Below are 13,859 nucleotides of genomic sequence, written 5' to 3'. Positions count from 1 at the left end.
TAGATGCTTATGGTGGCACAGAGAGAGAGACAGACAGAGACTAAGGAGGGTAGACAAGTGGAATGACTTATTCAAGGGGGAAGTGGGCAGGGAGAAACATGAAATTAGCACAAATAGATTATCTGTCGACTACAGCCAGGCCTAAGAGCAAGCCAAGCGGTGTGGAGGGAGAGGGAGGAGGGAAAAAAAGCAGATTGACTTCTTGTTTGTTCCTCCCTTAGGGGGAGATCCGATAGAGCCATCACTCACCAAATTGCTGATCTGTAGTTGGAACAGCTGTACCCAAAGCACACATGCACTGGAATACATGCCAATTAGAATGCTCAATATTATGACCCATGCACTTTTGAAGAGCTAATGGTTAACATGTGTTATGTTTGTGCACGCCTCTGATGGAAACTTTGATTTATCATTATTTTTGGAATGATTGGAACCAGTCTACATGCTACAACCAACTTATATAACTTATTTGCTTTCAGATCAAAACATAGAAATATATCTGACAGAGGAGAATGGCCAACCCTGTGCAATTAAATACATTGCACTATCCCTTCTTAACACTACACACACGTTGCAATGTGCAGTGATCCTCTTGCACCAAATGCAATTGTGTCCAAAAAACATATTTTAAACGAGTGGGAATGATGACTAAAGTGTGGAGGCTTGATGACATATATAAATTCTGTGGGCGCTTGCATTGGGCATAGAAACATGATTACTATGGATGATTCGATACCCTTTTTAGTATATAACTCTAAAATATGTTCACTACATTTTGAAAGGTTATCCCAATAACAAACCAGTGTTTTAAAAGTCCAAATGTTGTCTTTAATGTGATTTCCAAATGATTTCACATATAAGGCGAGGACCAAGAAGTAGAAAACCAGAATTTGTATTTCATAAATAGAAGCTATGTGCTGCTCTCCTGTGAATTCACCATTACTGCGGGAAGAGATTTTAAGGCCGATTCTTACTTTGCTCAACATTCAAAATAATCTTTCCAAGAGTTTTGATTTTGCAAAAGTTATAGTGCATGTGTATTCAACCATGACCGAACACGGGACAATTAAAACCAGACTGGCTCTCCAAGGCAGTATCCTGAGATGTTAGGGTACATGGTCAGTGAAGGGATTCACAGCCACTGAACACGAGGCCGATGGGGAATCTAGACCAGAAAAAAGGTGGATGCATCTAATGAACAATTTGCCACTTCAAGGGAATTTCCTGTCTAACCTGAAGTCAAAGTGACGGTGACCTTCTGTGTGAATGCCCCGCGGTACATACTGTATTTGCTTTGGAAATTCAATCACAACTACCAAAGGTGCAACGGTAAATTGTTGAAACAAACGTTGCTACTTCTTTCCTCTACTCAAACAGGGTAGACACCAGCTTTGAATTTAGATCAAGATACGGGGCTAACATTATATCTTGGTCAGTGACAGCAGGAGACAAGTTAGGAACTAATACTCTATTACCAGATCGGGCTTTTTAAACTTTGGCGAATGAAGAGGATTGTTTTGGTAAATTGAGTTCACTCCTTTATGGTAGGTTTACGGAATTGAGTTGGTGTTTGTCCCTCGGGACAGGAATGGAATGGGACTAGGTCTTTGTATATAATTCAAAGCAGGAACCCAAAGCCCCCTTCAGAGACAAGTCTATTCAGCACACGTGAAATAAAGCGAGACAGGGAGAGGGGACAGGCCGAAAGAGAGAAACTGGGAACCAGAAAGAGATCTGTTAGTAGCCTGAATCTCCTCCAGCTTTAATTACAATGTATTGATCACAGGCGGGACAGAAGAAGACAAGGGGGAGATTGAGGGGAGAGGGGGAGACGGTTGACCAAATTGCAGGCTGCAGTTACTGTAAAGCATTTAAAATAGAGAAGCAGAGCAATTATGCCACAGTCATACAGTGTGATTAGAAATTCCTTCCAACCCTCCACACTTTCTATCTCCACACACCCATTTAGCCCTGCTTATACAAGAAAACTGTAAGGGTGTCAAATTCATTTAAATCACCAAGCAGTATGCATTGTTCACATCCATCCCACAGCTCCACGCATGGTTTGATTTGAAATTCTGAACATCGATTTTTTCTCCCGAGTGCCTTTGGTCTGGTCCTCCTTTGTAATCAACCATAATAGAATGGCCATGCATGACACATCAGGCTTCCCTGTAACTACTTGGGCTGCATGTTACTAATGCAAAGAGGTGTACTTCTGCAAAGTTGTGCTACAAAGCTCCCTTCCTTTCCTATCTTCTTCTCTTGGTGGTTGACCTACTTTAGCAAAGAGCTTAGATGCTTTTCTTTGTTTCTCACACGGTTGTGGCCAGGGCAGAAAATCTGCAAGCTCTCCTACTGTATTTCCCTCCACACCCCCTCTCCCTCATGATCCAGGGGGATGGCAGCCGAGTCCAGCATAGTGAAATATGCCAAATTCAAGCTCACTGCCCCTGCAAAATCGCTCCCGCCGAGTCTCACAGAACCGAATTCCGGGGGTTAAGGAGCTTATGTCTCGTATACGACGCATGGAGAAAGGGACTGAGCAGTGATTCGCCATGGGAGGGGGAAAAGGAGAGTGATGACTCTCTGTGTAGTGTGCATCTCATTATGTCTGAACTATGTGTTACCTTTGGTAAACAGTGGAAAACATTTCTCAGGCGAGCGTCACTCTGGAAGCAGCAGGCTGGTAAATGACAGCGGGCCAATAGTGGCGCACAGCCGTTGCTCAAATCCACAGCCCCACAGGGATGCATGAGTTTGGTCATGATCAGTCAGATAGAATAAATAAGCTAAGCTTATGACTGCCCCCTTCATTTCAGGGAGTTGAATGGATGTCCCGTCCAACCCTTTTGTGTTAATAAATTCCCTCCAGTTAATTTACTGAATGACCTTCTCAATCAGGAGAAAAGCCAAAAATTCAATTTCTGACGAAGGCATTCATTCTCATAGCTGGTTGTACTCAAGGGTACCTGCCCATAAACATTGAGTTAGAGCCATGTGTCGAATTATTGTAATTTGATGGCATTATAAGGAAATAAACAAATTAGAGGTTCATTAAATAGCTTGAAGGCGTTTGACAATATTAGTGTAAATAATGTCACAGCAGTCAACATAATATAACAGTACGACAATAGCCAGCAGAGCATGAGAATGACTAAAACTGAGATCTTGAAATTAACACCTGATACTAATCCTTGCCCTCAGCTGAGATCGTTTTGATTTATTTTTCACACAACCACAGCGGTTAGAGCAACTGATGTTTGCTGTGACTGAGCCCTGCTGATATTTCTAACTGCCGTCATCTTCCCACCCTCCGTTTGTTGTGACGTTCTGCCAGTCTGCACTTCTGTACTGCCATCCTCTCATGTGTGAAAAGCAAAACAAGGGTAATTAAATCTTCATTCTTTCACCCCCAACACCATATTCACATCTGTTAAATTGAAAAACCACACAGTGTAAAACATATCTACTTAAGTCTATGCCTCAGTGACTTGTTGTAGCGTCAAAGAGCTTGGGATGCTTTTGTCGGCCTTTCCTCTAACATAGAATAGGATCTTGTTTTCATGTTATACGATCCTCTGTGAATTCAGTAAATCAAGCACTAATTACAACGAGCAGTGACCTGACGACTGAAATGTCTTCCACGGGCTAATAGACAACGGGGTGAATTTCGCGTCTAATATGGAGTGCTTCAGCAAGCCGCAAGCATCTCGGTTAATTAAGACATGCTGACAACTGGTGAACCCCGCACATCATTATGGATCCGCTGCCTAATTGGAAAGAATGGTAACGGTAAACTCATTTTTCTTTACCATTGAGTAGCAGTGCTGTCGCTGCGATAACCACAGGGGAAACAGAGAAGTAATCCAAAACATGTTCCTTTAGGGAATTAGTCCCCCCCATTGGTGCAATAGCAGCCCAGGGCACTGCTTCCTAGTTGGACCCCTGATTTAGTTTAATTGGCGTAAATTACCCTCACACATTTTGGAATTGATCACATAACTGTTGGGGTCCTTAGCTGTCTGGAACCTGGGAGGAATTCAAGTCTTACCTGCCCTGGACTTTGATGTCAGAAATGGCATAGAAGTATCTGGTCAGTTTGTCCTCGTCCACCATGGTAGCTCCTGTTGCAGGCCGCAGCAGACGGATCCTCAGGTCTGTGATGGTGAAGAAGTCCCGCAGATTCTTGGTGGTGTCCAGTTGGCCATAAAGCGAAGCCATGTTGTGCAGTCGGGGCCCGGCAAACAGCGCAAAGCGGTCCTTGATCTCAAAGCGCACTGTTTTGTCATACTTCCACACGTACCCTCGTGAGTAGTCCTCTGTGCAGATGATGTCCAGCAGTGTATGCTGAGTCAGGTCCTGCACCGTCTTGGGCTCCATGGTGAAGGCATCCAGACAGTCAGTGGCATAGAACTGGTAGGGCTGCCAGGTTCTTCCGTAATCCAGAGACTTTTCTAGGACCATCTGCTCGGGCCGGCCAGACTCAAAGGTGAGGACGATGTCATCAGTCAGCTCGATGGTCTTGTTCCACGAGAGCGTGATGTTGACCAGGAGGGCCTTTGGGTACTTCTTCCAAGAGCTGGACTGCCAGAAAGTGGTGGGATTACGGCCCTCGATGTCAAACATGAGCTTTGGAGGGTGGGCCAGTTCTTCTGTGCTGGCATCACATTCATTGTTACACATGTAGGGGTTCTCCTAAAGTCAGAGCAAAACAAAGAAGGAAGAAGACATGTTGTTAGTCTGGGCAAAAAAATATATATACATGCTCTCCTGGGCATAGTGTTCAGTCACATATGAATATTTGAAAGCCACGTAACTTTATGTTGTAAATCAATCTTTGAAGAGCCTGCCAACACCACTGTTAACGCTTGTCATTACAGCGCGTCCTCTCTGTTGCATTGTTGCATCCTGCCGTTACAAATGTCCCATCATTCCCAGTCCTGAAATTAAGAGCAGTTTCCCCCAGCATTCTAATGTTGAATTTAAAAAAAAGTGTGAGCACAAATTCAATAGTAAACCCATCACATAACATGAATAGCCAAGTGATCTCATTGGCTCCTCAGGAATCTGTTAATACTGTATCTTTGTTCTTGTATCTAATTTACTTTTCCCACTTGATTCAGTAACACAGAGCACATTAACTTCCAAACAGATTGCGCATCTAACTTCACTTAAACCCTTTAGAACATTTGATCACTTTCATCATTACTTCTTTAATTATAGATTTATATTTTAATCCCTTATGTCCTAATGTGGTTTGTGGTTTTCAGAGTTTCACTGCAAGCGTTTAGATTCTTCACACGGTTTGCTTGAAAGAGATATTTCCAAAAACATTTGTCCCCTTTACCACAAATCGTTACCAGTCGATGTTCTCTCCTTGCTCCCTGGGGACTCCATCTAGTTGTCAGGGGGAGGAGGCAGTCCTCCAAGAGGGACTTTGAAGTGCTACAAGCGCCAATTTATCAGGACAAGATAATCCACTACTTGATTAGGTGGGAGATGTCACCCTGTGTGTGCCTGTGTGTGTGTGAGTGTGGCGATGTGAGTGAGGACACAGGGAGAGGATCAGGCCTCTGATGTAAGACAGTCTAATGAAGCGTTGAGGCAGAGATCGAGTAAGTTAGAGGGAGAAACAGCTCCATTCGGTTAATAAGCTTTGCAAGTTTGTTCTTGTCCTCCAAGGCAAGGTGACAATGAAACAGGGCTCTGTCAGGCCCTCTGACTGTCGGAGGGGCCCATTAATATCCAGCCTGGACCATCCCCTATAGGCGTCTCCCAGCCCTGGGCAGCGGTGGCAGCGAGGACATGGAGAAAGAGTGGCAGTGTAAAATTCCACTCTGGTATTAGTGTACCATCTCATGGTGGGAGGTTAGGTGTGCCATTAACTGTAGCATCTGGTGCGCCATGTAGCCACAGACAGATGTGTAATAACTCATATGAGACAGTTATGCCTGCTTAGGGGGTGTGCACATCTCTAAAAAGCCCACTTGGCATGCAGGATGGCTCACTGTGTTTCTGTGGCTTGTTGGAAATGTGCATTTATCGAGGGAGAACTAAAACTGTTGTTCAATGACGGCGGAGTGCAGGTGTAGACTTGGGAGGAGAGAGGCAATTATGTGCCTTTAATTCCCCCATTATTATTGTTAATTATACTGTATTTCTACCACATTGACTTTCAAACGAGGCAATTATATTTCAATGCTGTTTTTACATGGAGCACTCATTTACTGACCTTTTTTCGTGCAGACTATTCTACAGTACATTTGTTTAATTCTTATAACAGGGGAGTACCCAGATCCTTCCTGGAAAGTAGGAATACCTCAATGTGAAAATATACTTCACTACAAGTAGAAGTAATTAATCTTTCTCTACAATTACAGTATATTAGGTAAATATGCTCAGATACTTTTTTAAATCACAGCTTCTATGAGATTCACCTATGACTCCATCAAGCCATAATACCCAGAAACCTCTGAGCTGTAGCCTTGACGAGTAAAAGGAAGAAAACTCCTTGTGCGGAATGTCTTTATGTGAGCAGGTTTATCCGGTTGGAGGTTAAGCTTTTTGTACCTTTATGTCTGAATCCGGCAGATACAGTGATCGGCAATTACTGTAACACCCACCCACCCACACACACACACTAACTGCCAGCACATCTCTGTAATCAGACAGAGATGTATCCCTATCGATCGCTGTGTCCGAGCGGCTGAGAAAGTGCTGCGTATAGCACCTGGCAACCTCGGCCATCCGTCCAGCTCTGCCCCGAACACACAGGTTACAAAACTTTCATTACTGTCTCCTCCGCTCCTTGCCTAACGACACAATCCTGCCTTTATGAAGATCAATAAACCCGCTGGTCAGAAGAGAAAGCAGAAGAAACGCTGAGTACGGCCTCATGAAAAAATCAATGGCAGATTTTCTTTATTTTACTATAGGGCGCCGCTGAGGTCTCTCCGTTAGCCGATTAATGGTTTGGCACACATTAAAATAATTGACAGCGCCCGGCATGGCAACGCAGCATTTCTGTAATTACAAAAGATGTTTCTATTAATCCCAGTGTGATGATAAGTGGCCAGGATGGGGGACAGCCATTGTGGATTACAGAGCCAGCGCTGAGGTTGCTGGAGCGGAGAGGTCACGCTAAATTGCTGCTAATAGAGATGGCCACGACCCACCCTAAACACAGAGGCTTAATCCGATTATTAGCCTTGTGATGCAGTGAGATAGAGTGCTCGAGTGTGTGTGTGCAGGTGGATGTAAAACCAACATGTACATGGTTGTTGTCGGATTTCACAAATCTTCGGGAGCTGCTCTAAATTCCTTCGGCGTTGTCCCCATTATTGTCGAACACTTCAGCCTAATTTTAACCAGCCCGACGAGAGAAATAAAAATCAACAATGCAGCGACGTAGAGGATAATAAATTAGACTAATTCCATTCAGCTGCACTCCACAGACAAGCACTATTTGTAGCGTTGAGGTCACAGGGAAGTGGTTTCCTCTTGCTTCATTCCCGAACAAGGCTATTAGACATATTGCAGAATAATTTGCCTTCATATTACTTGTCCAAAGCAATTTAGAAACATAATAACATTTGTAAATCAAGGGGCTTTTTCTGGCTGCGTATTTCAGTTTGTAAATATTAAATTCTGTCTCTGTAACCGCCACAATTAATGAACAGAAACATGTTCCTCTGCTGAACCGTTTTGACTTATCCTTTAAATTAAAAGGGTAAAGGCACTTGAACTTTATCTACATTATTCTTACATTTATGCAAATTCTCACATTTCCTATGATTTATTACTTGACTGCAAAATGTGAATAACTTATTGGCAAAGATAACATGCTGCTTTGTTTCTCTTTTCCATGTGTTTTTAGCGATGGTTGAACCCAAGAATGAAGCTTAAGCTAAAAAGTTGATCAAACTTGGGGGGTGGTGGTGTCATTTCCACCATCACTTATCGTATTCGCAACAACAATCAGAAACAGAGGTCGAAGCTGTGATCCATTAAACGTAGATAACGGCGAACATATAAAAAGAAGTGAAGACAAGTTACCCAGTTTTTGACTGTTTCTAGGTTTAAAATAAGATATGACCACGGTGGCTGACAGTCTTGGCCCGGAAAAACCATAAGCGCTGATGGAAGACGGGACAAGGGGGAATATAAATTTGCTAACTGCCGACAAGCCTTCGAGATAAATGGGCTTCCACCAATCAAACAAAACTCGTTTGTGTGACAGATGTCTTGGACTTGTAACCCAGATAGCAAAACCTTTTCCTCTCTCTGCCTTTCCTCTCCTTTTCTCTTCATTTCTTGTGAATTTGTCTTTTTTACCCTCATTTGACCTACAATTACTGGACTATAATACAGATTGACCACTTTCTCTTCTGTAGTTAGACAAAATTACCTAAGATTTAATACTCCTAAATTCTCTTCTGGTGTGGACAAATATTTCCACACTGTGCTCAATAATGGATTTTTTGTGGATATTTTGCAATATATCTATTTGAAATGAGATGCTTTCCTCATCGTCAATGAACTCATTATGGATGGTGCAGCACAAAACATTTAGGAACGGCTCTCTCTGCTGCTAATATTGTTCCTTCTCATTTAAGATAGCTCCAGAACTAAAATATTATGTTTTGTTTATTCATATGCAATTTGGACCCACACAATGCAGGCAAACAACGGATCCATCCAACCGACAACACCCACATGAAATCCTGCTTCTGCTGTTATTGTAGCATTGGAGAGAGACAGAGACAGATGGAGAGTGATTGGGGGAGTTTATCTCTAAACACTTATCAATACCAGAGCCCAGGAACTCCTAATGAGAACAACAAATTGCTTCCTCGCCACACGCCCCCAGCCTTTGCTTGTTGGGTACGAAACATGCTTTGCGCGATGCTTTTATTGGAAATAAATTCAAGTCATTTTCAAATCACACTCTTATCCTTTGTATCTTAAACGGCTGTCCTAACAATATTGAGTTGGATGTTAGGCTAGTGTTTAGAATTGCTATAGAGGTTAAAAATGCATTAAGATAGAAGGTGCATTTATAGGAGAGTTAGGAGAAGAAGAAGACCTACTTTTATTAATCCCAAACAGGGAAATAACTTTAATTACTTAAATCCTACTATATCATATGTTTTAAATCAATCCACACGTTGAGTCATTTCTATATTTTATGACATATACTTTTAAAACTCTGTAAAAATGTCATTGCAGCAACAGATTTCCTCCCACCTTTTCCCCAGACATGCATAATCCCTACCTTACATCTATCCATTTCTCTTTACCTCTCTTTCCTCAGCAAGGCGTGTGTGTGTGTGTGTGTGTGTGTGTGTGTGTGTGTGTGTGTGTGTGTGCATGTGGCGCAGTGTGTAGGGGTTAAAGCTATCCCTGCTGCATTAATGAGACCTTGTGTTCCACAATAGATTTCTTCACCCCGACCCAGGGGCTTGATTGAAGCAATGCTCTCTCAATTTCAAACCCTCTCTCTCTCTCCAGTCATGCCAACACCTCCACCTCCCACACCCCTCCCCCCCGCTCCCTCTCCTTCACATGGTGCTGGGTGGTGCAGACAGAAAGAGGGGCTTAACCTGGACGTGGAATGAATATTGGATGCCAGTGTGACAGATTACAGTGGTAATAGACACCCAGGCCAAATCCTCACAAGGATTACAATCATATTTTCAAATGGCTCAGGGTTGGCCAGAGGTCGGCCGGCTTGGACGGTGGTCAACAAGGCGACGGGGGACCTGAAATCACACACTAACAAAAACACACACACCCAAACACACACCAGGCTCAGCAGGCCAACTGTCTCACATGGGACATATTTTTAGCATAGATTTTCTTAGGTTTTAAAAGAGCTTTTTGGCATAACTAGTTATTTGTGCAGTTTTAGGTTAAAACAGTAAAAGCAGGAACATAAATTAATGATTATAATCAGCTTAAGGAATGGGTTGAAAATTAAACCCTGATTTACGATGAACAGTTTTAAACACACTCTCTCTACACGATCATTCATACATAAGGGAGCCATATTGATACACTATCCTAATCTTTTATTAATACGTATTCATCCTAAATGAATTGATTATATTGATCAACAGATAATCAACAACACATTTGATCATTAATTGCTAAAGGAGGATTGTTAAAAGCATTGGGTATTTAATATTTTGGTTGTTAACCTAAATGAATCACAACTATAAAGTTTGTGTAACCATGACATTTGTTGCTCCACCACACAGACACGGATATTCAAAGGGTGTTGGTGCTCCACCGACCCTCAGCGGCCTGATAGCAGACAGCTCAAAGTGTCCAGCAGATGAAATATGCTGTTTTGCGGCACCAGTGGGGGAAATCCAATAGTGATCTAAAGCAACTCGCCGCACAGTTCAACCACCTTAAGCACCGCGGTAAAGGCCGTCCAGTCGGCTGAGAGGAGGTTATGAGGCGAGACGGTTTGTAAATGTCGTCGTGTTGCGTTCGTCGCGATCATTGGTGGCGATTGAGGAGATTCATGAGCCTTAAGACAATGGTGGGGAGAGCCTTCAGCACGCAGCCTCGGCACATTGAGAGGATAGAAAAACAATTTTATATTCCATTATCTTTTATATGGCGGAGCGAGCCCCACTGGGTACCACTGCGATATGGTTTGGAGGACAGGACGATATCCCCTGCTTAAGCGAGATGGTAGATTTGTGAGAGCGAGGAAAGTACTTCAGGAGCTACAGCCAAGTGGTGTTTGATGGCTGTAAGCATACCTTTAACACAGGCAATTAATTTGACCAGTTAGTGTACCACTCACTTCTCACTACTTCAGGGGACAGAGATTGTGTGTTGAAAAACGTCATCATCTAATTTCCCAATGATGATATGCTCGCTGTACAACATCCGTAGCATCTGACGAATAAATAAAAAAGGTATTTAAATAGTTTCAAATTAGTTAAGCTTTGCTATAATCTTCTAAACTCCCTGACAACTTCACAGGTGACTCCTGGGGTAGTACCCCTGGTTGGAAATCAACCTAGACAATATTGTCTTAATTCAGAAGTTCCACAGCTAACAATAAGGCATTATCCGTGACGAATACCCAGTGATAGTAGCATTAATTTAAAATACAGACTGAATAATATGGAACCATTTCAAATGAAAGCCTCATCCTTTATGAAGTTCTACAAGATAAAAAATAACAATCATTATTAGTTAACAAGTTGCTTAAAGAGAAAAGTAGAAAAGTCATTCATTTAGTTTGAGTGCTGTCACAAACTGGTCATTTGGATTATGCATTATGTGTCTTACATAAAATTGTGACTCATAGGCTACAATGAAAAATGCTCTGCTCAACACAGTAGATTGTGCAGATTAAAACTTAAAATATATTTTCAAATAGCAACATTGCTGCCCCCACCAAAACAGAAATGGATCACAGTTATTTTCCACGAGACAAGTGTCATTCATCGTTTATTAAGATTAAGACATTTCTCCACAGTGAGCCAATACACCGGGGCCCAATCGATCGGCTGGCTGCTGCAACGTTACATCTCTCAATCAAACTGTCTGCTCAGATAACCTGAAGAATCTTTCCCATACATTAAGACTTGAGAACAAGACTCGCCTGTAGCCATGATCACCCCTCATCCTTTAGCTGAGAAACCCCCCAGGGATTGACTTCATGAGGCCGAGGTCATATCACACTTTCCCTGCTGCTCCACCCCCCACTGCCATTCCTGTGCCTCTATGTTTATGTCTCCTTCAGGATAAAGTGTAACACGTCTGGTGATCACTTAGTGTTTCATATATCGCCACCATCAGCTCTTAGTTTCAATTTTACAAAAACTACCTGCTAGCATGCTAACATTTGCTAAGCTAGAGAACTAGAGAACTAATGCTGCTGCTCTGCTAACATGCACGTACATGTAATATGTAGACAACGTGTTAATCTTGTTTTTTCCAGGAACACCCTGCTTACTATCTAAGTTACAAACAGTGTATTGAAACACAAGTTTAAAATAAAGTCTCATTCAGTGAGGTTTCAGAGGAGAAAATCACCAAAAGGACCATGTTGTTATGGCCGTGTGTAGTCAGAAATCATGGCTATTGAATGCTTAACTTTAACTATTATAACTATTTTTCTGAGCTGAGAGATACAGAAAGCCAATGTTTTTATTTTAAGGAAAGCCACAGTTCAATGGAAGCATTGAAAAGGATCAGAAAAAGGAGGCAAGTTAATGCTATCAGGAGAAAAATGAATTGGTCCTGCTGCTGTTGAATCATAAATATAAGAGTAGTATCCGTTTAACAATTTGTGCTCTGAAAGCTCTTACAGTCCTATAAGTGGAATCACACTGCACTCCTAGTGAAGTATTCTCAATCAAGCTCCCGTCATTGAGCTTCACCCCTCATTAATAGCTCTACAGACCGCCATGTGAACAGGGAGCATCTATTTCCGTTAATGAGCCTTTGGACTCGGTCAGCAGCGGGCAGAGCAGGGGGGTAAATTTAGCACCTTATGATAATGTCTTGGCATGATATGGGGGGGGCAAAGGGTGTTGGAGATGTCAAAACAATCCAATCAGTGGTCATCTTCCGGATTCCTTGGATTTGATTTTCTTTACTGCAGTCTTTAGGGGCTCTTATTTATTTATTTTTCTTAAAGTCAGAGCTTTTAAGAGATGATTAAAATCAATAGGGTGGTAAAGCTAGGCATTCCCAGTGCTGATATTTAACTGTGCACAGCGTAGTTGGGATTCAGCTCCAGGCCTCTCTGTCAGATCACTGAAGGTCTATTTAGTCATTCTGCAGGGAGACTTTCTTCTTTTCTCCCCTTTATTCTTCTTTCTCTGTCTCCTTCTCTACCCTCCATTTTTTTCTTACCACTGAATCTGAGGAAGTGATTGGCAGATGACTCCTGGGAAAAAGAGCTCGGCCCTTTTCTTCCTCGGAAGCTCTCAGGATCATGACACTCAAACGTACTGACAGGCAAAGATGGCGCGAGCACACACACAAATATATTTCAGAGGCTAGTCACACAGAACCCTTAAGAAAAATAAGGACTGCATACACTCACACATCAACTTGGTACTATTAATATGATCATTGTCAGCTTAATAACTCAGTATGATCAGCAGTTGTAACCACAGAAAATAATAGAAACTTGAATTTATCTAACTCAAGTGATAAAAAAAAGAAACAATGTTATACTGCGTGATATAACGTCATTAAAACTGAGTTAAAGAAACTTGTCAATACCAACAATGCACTAAAGCGAGAGACACTTGACTCTCTGAAAGCTTGCTGCAGCTTTCCCTTGATCTCCTGTCAGACTAAAAGAGGCTATCAAATAAAAACTAAAGGAAGACTCTAATAGCGTGAAGCCAGCAATGAAACACAAGTGTATCCACTCGATTCCGCGACAATAACTTTGAGTATCCGCCGCCATCGTAATCACAATCCTCAAAAGGGAGTCAAGGGTACTCCGCCAGCTGATTGTCTCTGAGCGCTTGATGAGCCGCCGTTATAAAAGATGACAGAAAAAACAGAAAAGGAAAATCAGGAAAACTTAAACAGGGCCAGAGGGAAACTCGACACTAATCAACTCCACTCTGCTAAAATTATAGATGAATTAAGCACTCTGTTAGTGATTAATTAAACCAAGAGATTCGAGCTAATGAGACCACACAGAGCAGTGTGTGTGTGTGTGTGTGTGTGTGTGTGTGTGAGGGGGGTGGGGGTGGCCTGTAAAATGTCTTGTGTACATTTCTGGCACCAAACACAGACGCACACTGGTTTTCAGGCGGCAACCCACTTCAGTAAAAGAAATGAGCTTAAAATAGCTGGAATAA

The 13,859-nt window shown here is 42.3% G+C and overlaps 1 protein-coding gene across 9 annotated transcripts in view; it reads right to left on the bottom strand.

Moving 5' to 3' along the window:
* Positions 1 to 13,859, bottom strand: part of ntng1a (netrin g1a) — a 78,899-nt gene that overhangs the window by 36,380 nt on the left and 28,660 nt on the right. For all 9 annotated transcript variants that reach the window (XM_063912242.1, XM_063912243.1, XM_063912247.1 and 6 more), the window contains exon 3: positions 4,055 to 4,698. In XM_063912242.1, coding sequence (XP_063768312.1) covers positions 4,055 to 4,698 — 644 coding nt within the window. The remainder of the gene's footprint in view (positions 1 to 4,054; positions 4,699 to 13,859) is intronic.

Source organism: Eleginops maclovinus, chromosome 21 (assembly GCF_036324505.1).
Source record: "Eleginops maclovinus isolate JMC-PN-2008 ecotype Puerto Natales chromosome 21, JC_Emac_rtc_rv5, whole genome shotgun sequence".
NCBI classification, from domain to species: domain Eukaryota; kingdom Metazoa; phylum Chordata; class Actinopteri; order Perciformes; family Eleginopidae; genus Eleginops; species Eleginops maclovinus.
Note: the sequence above shows the minus strand (reverse complement) of the source record. Positions and strands in the feature narration are given on the sequence as shown.